Source organism: Callionymus lyra, chromosome 2 (genome assembly GCF_982586985.1).
Source record: "Callionymus lyra chromosome 2, fCalLyr1.hap1.1, whole genome shotgun sequence".
In the NCBI taxonomy this organism is placed as follows: Eukaryota; Metazoa; Chordata; class Actinopteri; order Syngnathiformes; family Callionymidae; genus Callionymus; species Callionymus lyra.
In genome coordinates this window covers 24,180,224-24,201,116 of record NC_141819.1, presented here as the reverse complement: position 1 = coordinate 24,201,116, position 20,893 = coordinate 24,180,224, and the positions used below count along the sequence as shown (strand labels likewise).

At 38.7% G+C, this 20,893-nt stretch overlaps 2 protein-coding genes across 2 annotated transcripts in view; both read right to left on the bottom strand.

Annotated features, from left to right (window-relative positions):
- Positions 1 to 3,366, bottom strand: part of adam12a (ADAM metallopeptidase domain 12a) — a 100,557-nt gene extending 97,191 nt beyond the window's left edge. The window contains exon 1 of the mRNA XM_087784250.1: positions 3,251 to 3,366. Within this exon, the coding sequence (XP_087640376.1) occupies positions 3,251 to 3,344 (94 nt within the window). The 5' untranslated portion in view covers positions 3,345 to 3,366. The remainder of the gene's footprint in view (positions 1 to 3,250) is intronic.
- A 2,615-nt stretch (positions 3,367 to 5,981) lies between these two features.
- On the bottom strand, positions 5,982 to 19,981 carry c2h10orf90 (chromosome 2 C10orf90 homolog). The gene is made up of 12 exons (XM_087782972.1): positions 19,922 to 19,981; positions 19,176 to 19,857; positions 16,734 to 16,800; positions 14,558 to 14,649; positions 12,616 to 13,687; positions 11,699 to 11,873; positions 11,598 to 11,629; positions 11,397 to 11,515; positions 9,974 to 10,127; positions 8,982 to 9,039; positions 8,335 to 8,419; positions 5,982 to 6,066 (listed from the first exon to the last, which is right to left on the bottom strand). The coding sequence occupies exons 2-12, from the start codon at positions 19,740 to 19,742 to the stop codon at positions 6,028 to 6,030; spliced, it is 2,460 nt and encodes an 819-aa protein (XP_087639098.1). The 5' UTR covers positions 19,743 to 19,857; positions 19,922 to 19,981; the 3' UTR covers positions 5,982 to 6,027.
- Between the last annotated feature and the right edge of the window lie 912 nt (positions 19,982 to 20,893).

The following is a 20,893-nucleotide window of genomic DNA, read 5'->3' as shown; positions in this document are numbered from 1 at the left end:
TCTTCTCACTCACTTGCAGAGCATGTTTGCCAGATTTGGATCTGGAGAACATTCAGCCAGTTGATTCACTCATTTTACTAAAAAGAAAACCTTGGACAACATTTTTATATCTTCTATTTAATTGTTTTTTCAAATTGATAAACTAATTAGAAAATCCCAGTTGGCCTTCTTTGAGCTAGATGTTTTACTTAACTCTTATGTTATCTCAGGGTCAATGTGACCCGAAGGCCCGAAAATATATGTGTCAAGGTGAACGACCTCCCTGGCTTCCATAAATACATATGCAGTGGTGAAGGTCGTTCACCATGACCCAGAGTCAACACAAGGGATACCACAAATATATTTGTTTATCGGGATTTCAGGCCACTTTGACCCAGAGATAACACAAGGGTTAACTTAACTTAACTTTGGTTAACCCAAATTCGAGGATATGAAGATTTTTTTTTTTTTTTAGATTTAATTCACCAGGAATGGAGAGATATTGCCCCGGACAAATAGATCATATGCCCTTATGGTAATTAAAATAATAAAGTAACTATATTCATGAATCTACTCGTCGGTGGTACTAGTAATAAATAATGTGTCTACAGACAAGGACCACGTTTCAATAGAATGTTTTCGTCAGTCTGGTAGTTCTACTTTGGAAGCTCCCCTTTTCACAGAAAGACAAGGGAAACGAGTTTATGTGCATGTGCTATTCACCTTATCTCTGGGTAAAAAAAACTATTTTGACCACAATCTCTTTCTCAATGCTGGTGTGGGTAGGATCATACTTGCGACTCAGCTTCCTTATAATTCAATCATCAATCCCTCACTCCGAATCGACTCTTGAAAGACACTTTCTTCTTCATACCTTCAACAACCTTGGACATTGTACCCATTTACAACTCAGAATCAAGGTCTACATCTTGGACGAGGTGACCTCCAACCCAATTTCACTACAATAGGCTAAAACCAATCTTGTGCAAAAGCTGCCCTTTTGCCTGGCCTATTCCTGTCCTTGAAAGTAAAGGATTTCTGACCTCCACGATTCCTAGATAAACATGGTTCACTTCCACAGAAGTCGACAAAACACAAGTTAATTGATGGAGCTACAGTATGTCCTACCAATGCTGAACAGCTCGTCCACATTCAGGCCAAAAACGTACAATGCTACTCTTGAATCTGAGGTACAAATACAGGAAAGCGTCATTTTCGGTAGTGATGGGCTGGTGAAGCTTCATGAAGCAGTGTCATGTTGTTTAGAGCTCAGTAGGTGGCGCCATCAGTTTAAAAATGATGTTTCATTAGAACAGTTGTTTAAAACAAAGGACAAACAAAATGATACCGCTTCATGAAACTTCATCAAACCATCACTACTTTTCGCGCATAAAACTTTGTGTTATCTCAGGGTCAAAGTGACCCAGAGGCATAAAAACAATTGCAATTGTTTTGTGTTGTCTCTGGGTCAAGATGAACGACCTCCCTGACTTCCTTAAATACATATGCAGTGGTGGAGGTCGTTCACCTTGACCCAGAGATAACACAAGGTATACCATGAACACGTTTGTTTATCGGGCCTGTGGGTCACCTTGACCCTGAGATAACACTAGGTTTAAAAAGGTCTGATCTATAGAATAGTCAAATATCTCCACACATTTAATATAATCTCAGGTTTAATTTATAATATTATTTATACAAATGGATATATTAGTGATGAACACTTTCTTTTCAAACAATTTAACTACTTTCTAACATAATCTCAGTGAAAATTGATTGATCCTGTCAACACGATTTTACTATTTTGCTTTAATTGGAAATAAACTGCAAATAACTAGTGAACATTATATTGACCAGCATCCTGGTTCAAAAGGTCACAACAGTGCCACACTTAAGAGGTTTAGGAGATTTTTCAGCCATTTTTTTTTATAGTAACCGTTGGGCCGAATCTTCCCCGAGAAGGTAAATAAATCCTCCAACACAGAAATTCGCTTCGGGTTTTGTCTGTGAACTGAAGACTTTTGACGAGTGTGCGAGCCCGTGGGGAGGACACATCAAGGCATCCTTCTCCTCTTATGACGCGGCACTGTTGATGAATAAATGAATAACCTCCACGAGCTTCAGTCACACTGATACTGACTCGCCTCGGCTCGTAATTAATTCCCAGGATTCCGAGTCTGTGTCAATACTGACGATGAACGAAGATGGAAATGTTTTTTTTAACCAGACCAGCCCCGCACTGGCATGGAATTAACACAGAGAATTATGAAGTGCTGATGCTGATCTACGACCTGCTGAGCTTTGAAACTAAGATGAGCAGTAAGACCGATATTGTGGTTGAGTTACGTTCAATATTTCTTTTTTTTAAATAGCAAAAGAACAAGGTAAGTTTAGTGTGAGCTTACAGACTTTTAAATAACAGAAATGTTAGATTTGAACTAGATTGATTTATTACATGAATACACCTTAAGAATTGTGGATATGTTTTGGATAGATATATGCAATTATTATAGCTTTAAACGTTTTTATTTGTTCAGGTTTTTCATTGATTTTCTGGAACTCCTGTTGTGTTATCAGTTTTATCTTGATTTCTTTAAATATATACTTTATTGAATATTGTTTAGATTGTTTAAGCGCTTTGTGACCCTGGACTGGAAAAACACTATATAAATAAAAAATACTTACTTACTTACTTACTTAATTTTATAATATCATCACAGAGCCAAAGAGACATTTTTAAATCTGCACTTTCACAACGATAACAACCATTTTATTTGTATAGTTTAGAGTTAGCTGAAAATAACCATAAAAAAAACAGGACAGTTAGTCATTTATAAAATACCCATATAAAGCACTCCATTTTAATCTGTTAAATACCATTTTAAAATGTTTTAAAAAGGCAGATTTATACATCTTTTAGCATTACTTATTTTCACAAGGTTTATAAATATTAAATGAAAAACCATTTGTTAAATTTCAATTTAATATAATTTAAATAAGCAAAAATAGTTGATCTAAATAGATACAGTACAGCTATAGATCAGATCTAAACAGGTGATGAATGAATATGAAAAAAGCAACATAAGAAAATGTACTTATGATAATAAATGACTCGTTTCTACTGAACTTGAGCAGAAACATCATCAACAATTCATTCACTCTCTCGGGGGTTTCGCAAACAAATCGCGGGTCATGTAAACACTCTCTCGTCTCTTGTCCACATGAATGTTTCAGGAAGTTCTCGTAAACATCAGAATGGTGAGATGTTTACCTGCTGGAGGTCCGGACAGGACATCCTCGCACGCGCACGTCGAGACCCACAGAGCCTGGAGCACAAGAGTCAGCTTGACACTTCCAGGGCTCATGATGCTTCACTGCGGCTCCACCATCGTACACCAGCTGACGGGTGAAAAAAAACATATAGAAAATGTCTTTCCTGTGATAAGATCACACGCCGGCTCTGAGGAGACCCCGACCACACTTGACTCCGATCCCCATTCAAAGACCTCTGTCCGAGGACTGGAGGGAGGGATGGGTAGAAAAGTGTGCGGACGTGAAAGAGGGGGGAGAAAAAGTGTTCAATGCTGTGGGGGGTCACACACCGAGGGTCCAGAGAAAGTGTCGCCCAGCCTGGTGTGACTGTGGTTCTGGACTATGACTGAAGAACTGTTGTCTTCTGACTGACGACCATGTGCTTCAGCGTGCAGGCCCGCTGGGTCCTAGAGCCCGTCATGTTTCGTCATGGACGGCTGCAGAAAAGTTCAACTTCCTTCACAAACCTTCCTTATAAAACAAGTTGGTTTGCTTGAATACTTTTATTTGGAAACACACCTGCTAACAAATAAGTATTCAATTAAACCTCTATGTTTTTTATGGGAGGGAAACACCCAAGCACCAGATCAATAACTACACTAAAATCAGCTTTTTTCATCCTTTGTCATGTAATAAATGACAATTCAAATAAATAATAATATCTCTAAACCTACCTTACGTTGTGTTGTTGTCCTCGACAGAAACCTCTTCTAGTTCTTCTGGGAAAATGGTGCTGCTTTCCCCAAGGTCTACAAAGCCTTGCCTTTTGGCTCAGCTCTTCACCACGACAAAGTTCTCGTAACAGGAAATAACAACAGGGATTTTTGTATATATGGTCATTTTTGTGTATTTGTGAACTTGACAAGTATTTAAATCTAGAATTTATTAATATTGTACTCGTATTTAAGTATTTTATTTAAAATATATATATTTTTTGTGTGCCTAAGTGTGTGCTTCACTTATTGTATTCTTTTTTCCCCTGATAATGCTGTTACTAAAATGTCCCCTCGTGGGACTAATAAAGGAAATCTAAATCTAAATGATTAAGAAGAAATACACAGGTTTGTACGTCGACACTATATTTTTAATCTCCTTAAACTATAGGAATAAGTCTCCTGTACAAGGCGAAACTTCAACAAAGGGTATTTTTCTTATTGATCCTTTTTCTAGCTGGAAAATCAAGTGAGATTACATTTTATGCAATATTAGTTATTTTCATTTAAGTCCTTGATATTTAACAAAATCTTAAATTGTTTCTAAAATATACTTTCCGCCTTGATACAGTCAACTTGACTCATTCAATTTGCAGCACATATGTTCAGATGTACACAAACAGAAATGTGCAGTTGGAGGAGATGACCCGCAGACATGACAGCTGCTGTTTGGATTGGAGATTAAAAAAAAATACAATGTGTGTTTGACTTTGTTCTGAATTTTTTTATTTATTTTTTTTCATTCTGTGTCACACGTCTGCCTGCTGGCCAACTGCCAGATGTCTGCTGTTCCCTGATGTTCCAGCTCCTCTTTTTTCTCCTCCATGTCTTTCACTATAGATTCGAATGCACTGCACATGTGCTTTGACAACCTTTGTACAAAAGATATTACAACATAATATTAATGTTTTAGTCACTGTAAGATTGAGTTCATCAGTCCACTCAGATCTTGGGCGTGAACATCCATGTTTGTTTTTTAATCAGTCTCATAATAAAAGTAACACACAATGATCCTCATAAATGTAACAACTTGTGCTCCTGACGCACAATTAGCACCACGTTCACAAACACCACGTTCATCCAGCATCAACCCAGAGCCGCCAGATCCTCCTCCAGTGAATAGACCAAACACAAAGAGCACATTCAGTCCTGCCTCTGATGAAACATTTTATTTCAGTAGTCAGATGCAACCCAGCACGTAGTCGAGGGACGAAACGTGAGAAAACATTATTAGTAAAACTCTACTCATTGTGTCGTACAATAGAAGATATTTTAATGACTGTACAGTTTTCCCCACATAATTCCCTGGACATGTTTGCTTTAATCATTGTATTTTATTTTTTCTTTACTAAAGCACTAACAGGTAGCATTTTTTCTCTTTATACATTTTCCATACAGTATATTCTGTCATTTTTTTAACATAATGAATTATCAAGCCATGATCTCGACAATCCTTACCAGGACATACATCACCACCAAACTGCTTTACAAAAGTAAATCAGAGTCAATTATTACTGAGATCGTATTTTTAAATCACCAGAAAGATAAAACAACCCAGTAACAAAGTACATTGCAGTTACTCTGTTCTGACAATGGGGGGAGCCAGAAACAATATTTTCAATGTTATGATTTGTTGCATCAAGGGGCTTCCTGGTTGATTTGTTTCTCAATTCCTTACTCAAAATAGTCAGATGGTGAGTTTAGCAGTTTGTTTCGATGGAAGGACATTTTCCCACACCTTGGTATATACGCTCAGTGAAGCCGAGCGATCGTTTCCTGAGTGTGATTATCGGGCTTGGATTAATGGACTCTGCCAGCGTTCATTAACAAGACATTACTGGAGACAAAAGACTATTTGGCAACTCTGGTCTTTCCCAGAGTAATGAGAAAGACGTGGTGAAGATTCTTCTCGACGTGAGGGTCCAGCAGGATAAATAAACATGGAGAGAAAGTGTTTTTCTAGTTTGGAAATAAGATCAAAACGTGTCTTTAAGTCACAGGTTAAAAAGTCTTCAACGGTTGTTTACTTGTTGCTTCTTTGGAGCAGCTGATCCCACAGTCTCTGTAATAAACAAACAAATCAGTGAACAGGCTTGTAGGTCTGCAGAGATCCTGCTAGACGTTGTTGTCTGCAGGGCTGTGGCCCCGGTCTTCCTGGGGTCACGGCAGAAGCATGGACAGAGCATCTGAGTGTTCACGAGTGCATCTCTCACACTGAAGGCCTTTTGTTCAGCCACAGGCTCGTCTCTGTCTCACACACGTCACTCACACTTCACACTCGCAGGGACAGGCCGAGCAGTGCAGCAGTGAGATGGTAAAATACCTAAATAATTCAAAAATAAATTCGATATACAGACGTCATTTAAAGCAGAATCTTCCTTATGAAACAAAAGTTATCTCATAGTCTTAGCGCTGCGTTTCACTCAACTCAAACATTTGACAATACTACCCTCTAGTGGTGGAACTGGGAATGATATTACAGGCAAAGAGAATCCTATTGTCAAAGATAATAAATAATCCGAAGACAGTTGCACGACTTTTTTTCAATATTTTTGCAACGATTATATATATATTTTTTAACTTCTTCTACAAGCGCTATTTTGTCGAAGATCGAATTCAAGGAACCTCGGAAATCAAAGCCGACCTATAATTATTTATTCAATAATAATAATAATAATAAAAATAATAATAATAATGATGATTAATTAATTATATTTAATAGTGACTTGCAGGACAGACAAGCACCCTGAACAGATAAAAGTAAAAAATAAAATCACATTCACATTAAAAACAAATTAAATCCAATAAAACCAAAAATCTACAGGTTAAAGAAAGTCTATGAAACACAACTAGAGCCACTAAATACCACTAAATATAACACATTATTAAAAGAATAACTCAAATTACTTTTTCAACATCAACCTCATTTTAAGACAAGAAGATTGTTCATATTTACAATATATACAAAAATGTCTCTAACTGCAACTTTCTAGTGACCATGACAACCAAATAAGTGTTATTTGTCCTCGGTGGCTGTGAATACCCAGACAGCTCTCAAACACTCTCTGAAATATCAGCTCTGCTGTGGAGAGGAAAATTGCTGCCCTGACTTGACCCTTATTTGCTACAACCTTTGTGGACATAATGGTCAGTGAGGAGGAAAGTGTGTAATTATTTTGTGTTAAAATTCACTTCATGAACTCACAGTTTATTATAATTTACATTAAGTGTATTATAATGTTCACTTGGGTCGATTTTCTGATCTATATCTTTATCATTTATTATCAATTTGAACATTGGATGAACTAAAACAACATCACTTCTGGCTTAAAATATAACAGGTTTTATCTATTTATTTCATAACTATCATTTAATTTTGATGATTTGATGCTGATACATATTTGTAAAATAACTATAGTTCGGGGACTTTAAAGTGGTTCCAAGGCATTGTTGATAAATTAAAAAATGGAAAACGTTCACTTCGAATGATGTTCTATTTTTTGTAATTTCTTGTATGTATGTATTGAAAATATAGAACTCAGAAGAATTACTGTGAATTTGTGTATTTGAAATAATATTTCCAGTTATTCCTGTTAATATTGCTTTACTAAATGTTTATGTTCCTTATGATGTTGACTTTAAAAATGTCTCGCCTGTCCCGTCTGACATGTCATTTAAATTTCAGGTTATATTATGCATTTGTACTAAATATCGTCTTAAATATGATGCTACATAAAGAACGTAAAATCTATTTTAAATCCCTCAGCTTTTTGATTATTTTAAGTAATATGTACTCCAGCTACTATTCAATATTATCATCTAAATAATTTAATGTTGACACAGTATGGATCAAGAGTTTTCTATTTAGTATAAAATGTTTTTGTGTTTTCATAGAGGAGTTCTGGAAAAGAGGACATTTTTCTCCTTAATGACTACACAGTGTCTCAAATTAAACTGGTGCTTGAGGGTTTACACTACATCTCTGAAGGATCCTTGTCCTTAACAAGTCATGTGTGGTGAATAACATTTTCAGTTTTCATGAAAACATTCAAATGATGCCATTAAATATAATAACAACATCTTGACCCCCGCTATATCCTTGTTTGTCCAGTATTTCTCATTTTGCTTAATTCTCTTCTGCAAATAATAAATAGATTTCAAATGTTATATATATATATATATTATTTATTGATAATAATTCAATTTAATTTACCATCATAGTTATGTCATGACTCCAAAATGAGGTCAGGGTTAGGTGAAATAGTTCAGAGATGAAGGCGAGAATATTATATATTAGGTACGACACGATAGAGAGAAAAAACAAAATCACCTTCTTGAAGGACTCTATTCGTTGTCTGCTGGTCAGAAGAGGCTCGTTCTTCTTCTTCTCCTCTGACTTCACGTCGTCATGTGTCCTGAAACATTTGATTGCCTTCAAACCATATAAAACGCTCCTGAGAAGAACCCTAACGCTGGGATGCGTTTCTCAAAACCTTTTCTTCTGCTTTCATTTTGACTTAATCAATAAGAGGATCTGTGTGAAGGAAAAAACAAGCCCGGAGTGCAGGAGCAAAACAAAGTGGAGAAAAAGAGCCTTTCCTCAGTGGAGATGTCAGATATAGAAGCAGATGTGTCTGAGCGCGCCATGTCTTAGATTAGATATGTTTGACTAGAGGGAAAGGTGCTTCCACTCTGATAAATTGAACCAGAAAGTTAGTGCACACAAAAGACAACATCTTCTTCTTGTGACATTTCCCAACACATGCGCTCATTCTTCATGTCGTGTCTCTTCAGAACGAGGGCGTTTATCTTCCTGTTTATCAAAGGCCGCACTCAGAAGTGCAAATAACCTCTTCAGCGCCTGATTTCAACAGCATGATGATGGACTTATTCGGAATTCTTCTAACAGTACAGTGAAGTACAGTGAAGTACGTAACAACATTGATGGCAGAACACAGAATTTGAGATGAAACTTACCAAGTGGATGTGAAGTGGACAGGTTTTATACTTGCTTCAATGGGCTTAAAGACTTTAGCTGCAATAAACACACAGAATGTTAATTAAGTTTCTAGTTTTGTTCTCATATCCTGAACATAAATATTTGATTAGGGTTGGAGTTAGGGTTAGGGTTAGGGTTAGGGTTAGGGTTAGGGTTAGGGTTAGAGTTAGGGTTTGGGTTATGGTTAGAGTTAGGAAAAACAAGGTTTCGCAAATAATTGCAGCAGTAAGCGCTTATTCCGTATTGCAGAAAATAATGTATGTATTTTTATTAAAAGGGCAAATTAATTTCATTTAAATTGACATGACTATAACCACTGGTACAGCCTGTGTAAAAGCGTTTCCCTGTGCTGTTAAAGCAGTACCGCAAATAGCCAGTAGGGGCCAGAGTGAGCTACAAATTGTGAAGTCGTGAGCTGGGTAAGAAACTTGAAGAGTTCCATGACACCCGAGGTTCTCATTGCTTTTATTCTATGTGGTTTTGGCAGCGAGTAAATGCTTAAATTAAAGGTCAGTTTTTTTTCTAACGTCACGTCCTGTGTGCTTTCATTTTCATTAACATCTGATTTAATTATTTAGATCTCTGTTTGTTCTATAGACGACTGGTTGTGATCAACCACTTTTTCAATAGCATTTTTGTCATTTTATTTAGTTAATGTCATTTACAAAATAAAGAATATTCCTAGTAAATTGAAAACTTTCCTTTGTTTAGTATTTACATTTTTTAATCGATTAACATTTTCAATTAAATGTCCCTTTATCTCTCTCTTATGTTGTGGCATTTTAAAAATACACTTCACAATTGAATAATCAATTCCAGAGGCTTTGTTTTGCTTTTGTTTTCTCTTTGATCCTCGATAAAATGACATTTGAGGTTGTGTATTTGATGTCATGTGTTGTCCTTCTTGGAAATTAGGATGAATACTTGGGCGGAGAGCTCAGACCAGCCACATGACTTCCTCCCTCAGTACCTTGGAGGGCGGTGGTCCTGGCGGGGCCGTCCCTCTTCCTTTGAGGGTTCATGGTCTTGGCTCGCTCCCTCCTCTCTCGTGCCCGTCTCGCCACCTTCTGCACCCTGGTCTGAGAGCGGGTTATGAACTGAGGCCTGGACCTCCTCAGAGCTTCCTGTCGACCACAAAAGAAATATTGCCAAAATATTGATGAGCCAAGCCAAGCCGAGTGGGTCACACTCCGGAGTTATTATGTCAGAAGAACATCTTGTCCTGATGCTGAACTGCTGCTGCTGTAATCTCTTTATTACCCAGTTGTGTTAACTACTAACACTGGCAGCACCGGGGGGGGGGGGGGGTTTCAAAACAGTTTGAGGCATCTAAGATTTCCTACCACTGTCTAAAACATAAGACAGTTTGTGGATAACTTTAAGATGTGATGACGTACATTTTCAATTGCTTTATTGACCAATCTTAACTAGAGGCGTCAAACTTATAACTCGTACTCCTAACTGTACATGTTATTAGTTGACCGATCTGATCTTAATAAATAATAATAATCCATTTTATTTAAAGGCACCTTTCAGAAAACTCAAGGTTGCTTCACAGAGACCAACAATAAAATCACACAATACAATAAAACCAGGGGGTGGAGAATAAAAACATCATAGTAAGACAAGGTGGTGATAGAGGGGTTAAGAGGGGTAGGCAGTGAGGAACATTTGGATTTTTAGATTAGATTCGAAGAAGGGAAGAGAGTCACAGTTGCGGAAGTCTGGTGGAAGAGAGTCCCAAAGTTTGGGAGCAGAGAGACTGAAGGTGCCCCACGGTGCTGAGGCGAGCAGAAGGCACAGGTATTGATGGGCATGAGGTCAGCCAGGTAGGGAGGGGCGAGGTTGGATGGACTTGAAGGTGTAGAGGTGAAGTTTGTAAATGATGCACGGATTGATGGGAACCAGTGAAGCTGCTGGAGGATGAGGGTGATATGGTTTGATGAGGGTGTTTTAGTGATTATAGGGGCGGCAGTTGGACGAGGTGGAGTTTATGGAGGGACTGTGTAGGTAGGCCTAAGAGGAGGGAGTTACAATAGTCGAGGTGGAAGGTGACTGTAGATAAGGATCTTGAGACGAAGAATCCGGTGAGCTCCGGACCCTCCAACACAGTCTCAGTATAAAGTTGTTTATAAAAAAGTTGAAGATGTTTCTGCCTTTAGTCACAAGCTGCTGCTCTTGAAATAATTTACCATTGCTTTGTACACACCCCTACCCTTTATTCTAAAACCCAACTGCAACCAGAGGCTTCTTGAGGGGAACATGTCCAGAACCTTGAGCCAGGTAATGTGGCTTAATAACATTGGATTTTTTTATTTCATGTATTAATTTCTATTATATTTCCACAAACAATTATATATTGACCATGTTATTTTTCAAAACCTCAGACTCACCTGGAGAGAAACGCCTTCACCTGAACGTTCAGGGTACAATGGTAGAAACACAGCATGAGGCGAACGTTGGTTCTGGATGGGTCTTTGCTGGATCTTCACACATTTCCCCTCATGTGTCACTAAGGGGAAATCAAATCTCTTGAATCACTGGCACCTGATTTTGGTTTAGCATGCCTGCAGACACACGACACTCTCACACACAGAGGCTCAGCATGCAGGAGTAATTTGACAATCTTTATTGAATCAGTGAGAGATGAGGAAGATCATGCGAGGGGCTCTGTCGTGAATATGGTTAATGGGACTTCTGAGGGAACGTTGGAGCAACAATACCAATATTTCCCCTTGATGGTGCGTTTGAGTCCCTCTCTGAAGAGCCGTTTGTTTTCTTCCTCTGACTGCTGAGCTGTTTGATGCTAGCGATGACAGCTGCGGCGTTGAGGGCCAGAACCTCCTCTGGAGACTGAGGTGTTTGGGGATCTGAAAGAGATAATCATTTTAGACTCCAACACTTCTTTATAAAGCGGATCCGTCAATCCAAGTTAAAGTGATGCAGCCGGTGATTTATAATGACACTGCTAATGAATGTGATTGACACAGCGAGAGATGAGTCATCGACAAACACAAAGTGTTTCTGTCAACTTATCAAACACACAATCAGAGGCTTCAATAAATCCTTTCATAGATTTGCTTTCACTTCTTCCTCGGTAGTTTTGATACAAGTTTTTTTGAGCGGTGATAGTAGAAAATTTGTTGTTGACTTGTGATAAGGGACGGATGGACGTGGCAGAATCTGACGAAAAGTGCTAAAGTTTTCAACAAAAGAGTTTATTTTGTTCTTAAAATCTCTCTGCGGCTTTCAAATAGTGCTTTTGTTGTAAAAAGGAAAAGTTAGCTCTGAGAGGTCAGTCCTAACAGCTCAGTGCATTCATTCATCTGAAACTCACTATTTCTAAAGTATTTAGGCCAAGACTTTCGCTCAACTACACAACTGACACTTGTGTCCCATTGAGCTAAATCAATAACATTTTAAATCTTAAAAGTAAATATTGATTTCAATCCTTTTCAAGTTTGAGATGCATTTTGCTTTGCTTCTGTGCAAGCAACTTGTGACCAGCAAAGACCAAGTTAAAAGAGTTATTGAATGACCTTACTGTGTTAGAACAAACAGGAAGATTGTTGGGACAGTGCCTTGTGTACACAAGAGTTTCAGAGGGCGTACCTGATTCCTTGAAAAGTGTCAGGTTTGAGGATGATCTCTTCAACACCTCATTAGTTTGAGGTAAGATTGGTTTGTCGCTTTTATGATTGATAGTTGGCTTCGTCACAACAGGACCAACTGATCCAGGTCTGATAAAACTTCTTCCCGGGCTGCTGTTAGTGCCATTTAGGTTTTCAGTGCTCCATTTCCAGACAGGAGGATGTTCGATAGTCTCAGTCTTTGGCTCGAACACATTAGCGTAGCAGCTCACAGGCCTTGGGGATCTCTTTGGAGTAACTTCTCTTGCTGGTGCAGCTATTGCTGGAGTTGGGTTCACAAAAACTCTAATGGTGGACGTGTGGAGTCGATCGCCATTTTTGACCAGCCCTGAATTGTTTGGTGCATCACTTGACTCTGCCGAATCGGCCCTATGGTATGGAACTGTTCTATGTTCGGAACTACCCCACATATTGTCTTGACTGCCTCCTGTATAGCTGTGTCTGTAGACTGGGTGCCTGGTACCAGTTCCAGTGGTGGCTGGTCTGTAGCTCTCTCTGTGTTCAGTCACTTTAATAATGGTTGCCTTTCTTCTCTGTACAATTCCGTCCAAAGAATTCAGTGGGGGAACCCGTTCTTCGATGGTCCTTTGCTCCGTCACTTTAACAATTGTTGCGTTTCTCCGCATGGTGAACTTCCCGGCATTAGAATCTGAGTTTGTATAATGACAGTCGTCTGATCCGGGTAAACTGGCAGATCGGCTGACCCTTCTCGAGCTGATGGTAATGGAGGAGAAGCTCCCTTTGCTTTGGGGGACAATTGTAGTCACGGATGAGCCACTGTTAAAAGCACCAACTGGACCTGTTGCTTTTAAAGGCTGACCACTTCTTGCCCTAGAGATAGAAGCCCACGAATCCTGGCTCATTTGCTGCTTGTTGGGTTCAGGTGTATGCTGCAGCACCTGTTGCTGGTCCGAGTTGGATGGACTCGCTGCAGGGACACTCGGCTGCTGGTTAAATCTCCAGCCTCTCCTTAGAGCCTGCCAACCCACAGGTTTGTTGACTTCATGGTTAGCAGCGCATTGTTTCTCTGGCACCTGTGGACAAACAGATTCAAAGTGATAAATGGCCTTAATTATGCATGTGAACTTTATCGCGCCCTTGTGTTGTCGCTAATGTCTCAAGTCGACGTGTTCAGCTATTAATTCCTGCACTTAATTCTGTCAACCACTTCATTATTACGAGACGAATGGGAACTAGATATTCATGGGTGTTACATCTGTCTGAGGTCAGATGACATTTGTCCCTTAAGGCCTCGCGGTTTTTTCTTAAGTCAGATGATTTCCCTTATGCGCGACCCTGTAGATGCTTTAGCAATGCCAAAGGCCTCGATGGGGGAAGATCCAGCACATAGCTTGACTGATCCCTCACAGAATAACAATGAGGCTCTTTCTCCGTCTCAAACAACGGGCGTAAAAGCGCAAACACTGCATATCCTTCAGCAGGATGTTTTTATTAAGCATTCAAAAAGAATAACTTTTGGACCAGATGTTACCCTCTATAAAAGCACAACCTTCAATAAAACAAAAAAAATATTTGAAACTTGAAGATTCTTTCAAAAAAGACAGAGTACGTTTTCCAAAATAAGAATTTGACGTTTTTTTCTCTTACTCGAGATTGCGTTATTGTTTAAGTTGTTAAAATGTTATCATCAGGTGTTACCAAGTTAAACGCCTTCACAAAACTCACAGACTGATGTTGAGGATTTAGTTAATTTTCATTCTGGTAATGAAAGATTCCCATGAACTACAAGATTTCTGTTTTTCAAACTAGCATTTCTCAGTGCAACTTTGATTATAACGCAACCTTAATATCAAAGAGTGTGTTGGTAAATAAATAAATGACAAACATATTTTACAAGATAACAGATAAAGATTAAGTAAAAGAGAAAGGGTGCAGAAATGTACCTGTGGATTTTTCGTAGATCCTTGATCCGGTGTCTGCCATGTGCTTCTCCCAGCGGTACTTTGTCTGGAGTGACTTCTCTCCGCCTCACTACCTATGTATCAAGCCAAAACAATCAACGTCACATTCTTGTAAAAACCTCCTCTCTTTCGTACAAACTGTGTTTGACAGTATGGCAATATTGACAATGTCAATAACGGATGTTGACATGTGACTTTGTAAAAAGGCCTCGAAGCTATTTCACAAAATGGTCAAGAAACACTTGTCACCCCAATAGTTTCTGACTGTGTCCCCACTATAAATCAAGCAAGGCTGAATTTTCACCTGCTGCTGTTTCCAGGACAACAGGTCCGTCACTTAGTGATACAAGGTGTTTTTAAGAGCAAAAACAAGGCAGCTGAAAATAACACCACTTTGCAAATTGGTTCCTAATACTGAAAAACACCAAAATGCCTATCCAGAGATGCTGGATGCATTTCTACGAAAACAGATTCATGGTTTGGCAAAGGATTGGTGTGAGCTGAATAAAAATTGAGGTGCATGTTTGCATTGAAGAAGCTGTGAGACAAAAAAGTTTTGCCACATCATATTAAGGGATGTGCTAAAAAGGAATTGTACTTCGACAAGTCTGGAGTAATAAAAAACTTAAAAGTTTTTAAGTGACCGATTTTTGTGCATCCGTAATTTATCATCATCCAGCCAAAGTATGTACCTAAGAACTACTAATTTGAAGCGTAATCTGTGCACAACCATGACTCTAACCAGATAAGATTTATACTTTTTTGTTGAGAGGAATTATCAAAGGTCACATTAAGACTTCTAAATCAACCAGGAATGTGCCCTATTAATTCAAGTTGTTCTTCATGCTTATTTTTGGTAAAATTGCCGAAACCTGGAGTGATAAAATTTTTGATAATTAGTTTAGTTTTGAACAGACATGACTTGAGCTATTATCTTGATGTTGCTCTTCACAATGAAACTTTGACTTGGTGACCCAGAAAGTCGCCCTCATGACCAACAAACTGCTTCAAGGTAGTGGGTCAGAGACAGAGTTTGCATTCATTTCCAAAATAGTACTGATATGACTATTTTTAAGTTACCAGGGAGATAAAACAGGAAAAAGACCAAACAAGACGCTTTCTCTTGTTTTGTAAACAAATTTTGATCCACTATAGCTGTCATAACAGTACAATTATACTTTTCTTACACTAGGGGGAGCCACAAACAAACTTGTTCAATCTGCCATAGTGCTGTTTTAATCAAGAATATAGAATGTTGATTCATTTACTTTACACTTATATACGTGTGGACGGAGGGTGTTGAATTGGTGAGACTGAAAACAAATCTTTAAACACACTTTTTTACTCTTTGGCTTTTATCCAAACAACTGCTCATAATTCTTAAAATTATTTTATTACCTTAATTTTAGAGTCTTATCTCATGGTTTTATACGTTTGTAGTTCTTTTGGGTTTCGGTTTCAACCACCACGGAGCACAGAATCATCTCTATCGTGCTGCTGGATGAATGGTTTGTTCTCACACATCCTATCACTTTCAAAAAGTTACATGTCTCAATATTTCAACGATATGGTTCTACTCTCTGACTTTGATCTGTATAAACGGACTGCCTTCGAAACCAACGGTTGAAAAATCGACAAACTGAGCAAAACCAAGTTGAACTGGAATTACGGAAAAGTGGAAATTCACTATTAACAAAGACGTTGATCATTGGTCATACTTTCGATTAGTGTTGAGCAGATATGTGAAAACACCCATGTTTGATCTCCTCTACTCCAAACAGTAGTTGCTTCGCTTCTCAAAAATTTGATTTCACCTCTAATTCTGCCGGGGCCAAAAGTAAAGGTCAGCTATTGTGAAATGTGAGGTTTTGTGATTGGCTCGTGGAGACAGGCAGTGTTTGCTGGAGTACAAGGACAACACTGCTGCAATGGGTTGATTAGAGACAGGTAAACACGTGCGGCCTGTCATCCTTGAAATTAGTTTTTATTCACACTCTCTTCCCCCCCAGAGGATGTTTGTTGTTCTACCCAAGGCCAATACAACCTTTGTGCAATTTGGTTTTTGTGGAAAAACCTCCACTACCTGTCATCTGATCCATATTATCAAAATATACTCCAGTTAGGTTTAAATTAAATGATTGATCTTTTATGTACCAACCTTGATAGATGCTGTTCGTTGGACATCCCCGCTGTAATGTAGGAGCGATTGGTTGCTTCAGTTTCACCTGTTAACATGAATACATTGAATCAATGTTTTGAAAGTGGGGTCTTGAGTAGTTATTGGTCAAAGTAAATATTAGACAAACATATTACATAAATATTAAAAGACACACAGCTAATCATTTACCTAAGTCCCGGAGAGTAACTGTTAACTATCCGTGGCTACAATTGCTGCCCTTGTGGCTAGGTCACAGCAAAAAATTCACTTAAATTATAAAGAAAATGGCAAAATGAGAAGGATATAAAATTAAACAAGGTCTATTTATGTTACAATATTCACAAGATTCTATAATTTGTGCCAATAAATAAGCACTTTTCTCCCATTTGCACAGTTTAGCTAAGCATTGGTAAGTAAGTGATAAGTATGGTTATTTGTAAAGCACCTTTCTCAGACCTTGTTCAGGAAGCGCTTTAACAATCAAAAACAATACACAGTTAAAACATAAACTTTAAAAGGCCGATACACATAAGACAAACACAGGAGTCCCAGAGAATCAGGGGAAAGCCTGAACAAATAAAAAGGTCTTTAGATGTTTCTTGAAAGAGTCCATCGAACACAGAGGGAGAGGAAGATCATAGCACAATGTTAGTAGCCTGTAAACTAGTTTGCACTTGTCAATAAGTACGCATTATATTGAATCATTTTGACATCCCTTTCAAATGCTAAAATTATACAAGGTGATTCAATCTTTTCATGTCATTATAGCAGAAATGTTCAGCTATCAAGCAATATAAATAAAGTGGAACTTTTTATGAATACAGTGGTAAACTGTCTTACTTCCACGTCCATGTGCACATAGAAGTATGTACCTGTTATTTCTGTCCACCAAATATTAAATTTTAACTTTTCAATTTTCCACTTGCGAAACAATGAAGCTTGTGGTAACAAGTAATAACATATAATGAATTTTGTTCCAAACCACCACCACAGGTTTTATTTGTATTTCCATTAAAAAAAAGGTCCGGTTGTCATTTACTATAGTCTTCTTTCTCATTTAAAGGAAAGTAAAACAATCTTTCATCTCTTTCCCATAGGAATTTCATCCTGAGCTGGAGTTGCACGACCAAAACAATGCCTGTGTCCCTCGTGTCCCGGTGAGCATTGTCCATTCAGCCTGCAGCTTACAGTGACCAATCGATTGTGAAGTTATATCATTAGTTCTCACTCGATAACCCAGTCCAATGAATTTGGCACTATATTGTAATGCATTACTTTCAGGCCTGATGCTCAATCTCTGTTGTTACAGTTCCAAATGAGTCGTAAACCATTTGGAAAATGTGTAGTGAGTTTCTGCAGTGTAAGGCCTTTTTTCTTTTTAAAAGACTGTGCAGCAGCTTCACTTTCTCCCTCAGCAGCTGAGACTTGACAGCAAATGGCTGTCTGGCTTTAACATCACTTCTGTTACAAAACACTTTTCTGTTAAACCCTAATCTGTCTCTGGACTCCATGAAAAGCACAGCTTCAGAAGATGGAAGATTCAAAGAAGACAAAGTGTGTTCCCTGCCTGGGCCTGAGGTTTCACACGCAAGGATAGAGTTATTGTCTTGTAGTATTAGGAGACACCAATATTTTACTTAATTTCCCTTTGGAGTCTTAAAAATAATTTGGAAACTGCGGCTTATAAATATATGGAACTGATTATTGCAGCTTTGATTAGTTGATAGTTATCAAATGTTGTAACTGCTGTTTGTATCATGTGACTAACAGAGTACTGTCACTAAAATGTAAAAGTAAGTAAGTAAGTAAGTAAGTAATTTATATTTATAGAGCGCTTTTCCAGACCAGGGTCACAAAGCGCTTAAACAATCAAAACAATATTCAATAAAGTATATATTTTAAAGATCAAGATAAAACTGATAACACAACAGGAGTTCCAGAAAATCAAGGAAAAGCCTGAACAAATAGAAACATCTTAAGATGTTTCTTGAAGGAGTCAGTAGATCCATCAAGCGCAAAGAGAGAGGAAGATCGTTCCAAAGCTTAGGAGCAACAGCCTGGAAGGATTTCTCTCCTCTGGTCCTGAACCGTGTGCGAGGAACCATAAGTAGATTCTGATCCACAGACCTCAGAGCCCAAGCTGGGGTATAAGGCTGGATCAGATCAGTGATGTCATAATTGTTGAAGTAAAAACTTGAATTGCTATTATATTAAAAACAAGAAAAATGTATAATCAGTTCTAATAACACTCGGTAAACACTTTTTGTCAGACCCTAACCTTTCTTCAGCATTTTTCTATTTTTGCAACCTCAACTCTTAGCTCAACACTTTAACCCTCATCATGTCTTCACTAATTTAATCTTATGCTAACTTTAACTCAAACAACTGGCTTTATATCCGTCTGTTTGTAACGCTTTCGTTGACTGGCAGTGACAATGTTACCTGATTAGAAGGGAGATCCGAAGGTTTGTTTTGTCCGGTAGCGTCAGACACCTTCATCACTCGTCTCTGGATTGGCAGCCAACCGATCTTCACCGGGGACAGATCACTGAGCTGAGTCTGCTCCTTGGTCGGGGCCTCCTCAATGCGAGCTCTCTCCCAGCTGCCTCTGCGATGTGATGAGGAGCTTAACCCAGTTTGGAGGGACTCCTGGCTGCCCAACGAACTCGCACACTGACTCGGGGTACCACATGAATAGGAGCCCCTTTTGACCGAAGAGGTCATCGGTTGTCTGGAGTTAAATCCACTTGGCTCTCTGTCAAGGGTGGTTGTGGAGGAGGTCCGACTGCTGAGCCCTGAAATCTTATTGCCCTGCATCCTGTAAAGTTGCTCCAGCCAACCGTCCAACTGGCCTCCTTCGATGGCACTTTGGGGCCTGTTTGTGCGAGGAGGACGCCGTGTATGGTCCGGCTCCCCTTCAGACATAAGGCTGTCCCAATAAGACTGGTCTCCTGACAGCCTCATGGCAGAAGGCCTTCGTAGGTGGGCAGCTGGCCTTCGGAGCGCCATCCTTCTTCAGCTCAGATAACCAGTTCTCTAGTTTCAGTCTGAAACAAAAAGGTTCCTTCAACAGGACTAAATTCCAATAAGGTAAGAATTAAGCACCGGTGCAATACACAAGGACCTAAAGCAGAGAGAAAAAATTAGTAGACGAGATCAAGAAAGGATAAGTTATGATAGTAACTTACCAAAACGTCACTTTCATCCATAAATCACTTTTAGTGTTTTAAACAAGTCTTCATTTTCACTTGGTGCTTGTTGGCTCTGTCGCCACTCAGGCATAAAGCAATGTGAGGGATGCTTGAACAAAGAACTTACTGAGCACAAGGGATGATCATCCAAAGCAGGGAGGGATTGAGCGATACAGTAGGGAGGAGATGGGGGTGGACCTCCAAGAAAAAAGTTGAAGGATAACCTTTTTTTTTTTTAGGCCTGTGTGTATTTTTGAAAACTCCATTTAATTAGTATATGACTCAATCTGTAGCGCTTAAGCAACACTTTGTCAATGGAAAATCTAATTTGGGGAATTTAAAAAGCGGAACTAATGAGCTGATTAGCTCAGTGCTACGATGAGATGCTCTTTGTTGAAGGCCTCGTGTTGTTCTTCCCCTGTGATCTCGTGGTTCATGCCTGATGATGACGTCTGTCTGCTGGGGCCATGTGACATCAGCGGAGACTGGTCGTATAGAAAACTGGGTGGAATTCGTGAATGTACAGCATGACCTCACACATCCATAGAGGATTATTTTTAAACGTGATTATGGTGTTGACAAAAATATAAACATATTCAGTTCAGTTAATGGTTTAATTGAATCGTCTTTACACTTTAGAAATGAACACAGATGTACTTATGAAAGCACTTTCCAGGACTCCTCATTTTTTTTTCTTCTGTGAGATAACTTAGTTATTGCGATATAATAATTGCAATATGAAATTACTGACACAGCGCATGCTACATAAAAACGATATGATTTGATGCAACAGAGTCCTCTGGTGGCTTGACATCAACATCATCAGCCAAAAATGACAGCCTGCTACTTTGACCAACAAATAGCAAGTTTTGATTTTTTTTTTGTCAGGGTAGTAGTTGTCCATTCAAAGTGATCTAAAAAGGATCAACTAATATGCTAACAGTGGGTGCTACTTAAAGAGAAACATAA

Coding starts and splice junctions, on each gene's coding strand:
- c2h10orf90 (XM_087782972.1), bottom strand. CDS start 19,742: ATGGCGCTCCGAAGGCCAGCTGCCCACCTACGAAGGCCTTCTGCCATG. Junction 11,630..11,698: donor GCTCCAACGTTCCCTCAGAA/GTCCCATTAACC, acceptor GATTCAATAAAG/ATTGTCAAATTACTCCTGCA. Junction 11,516..11,597: donor CTCCTGCATGCTGAGCCTCT/GTGTGTGAGAGT, acceptor ATTTCCCCTTAG/TGACACATGAGGGGAAATGT.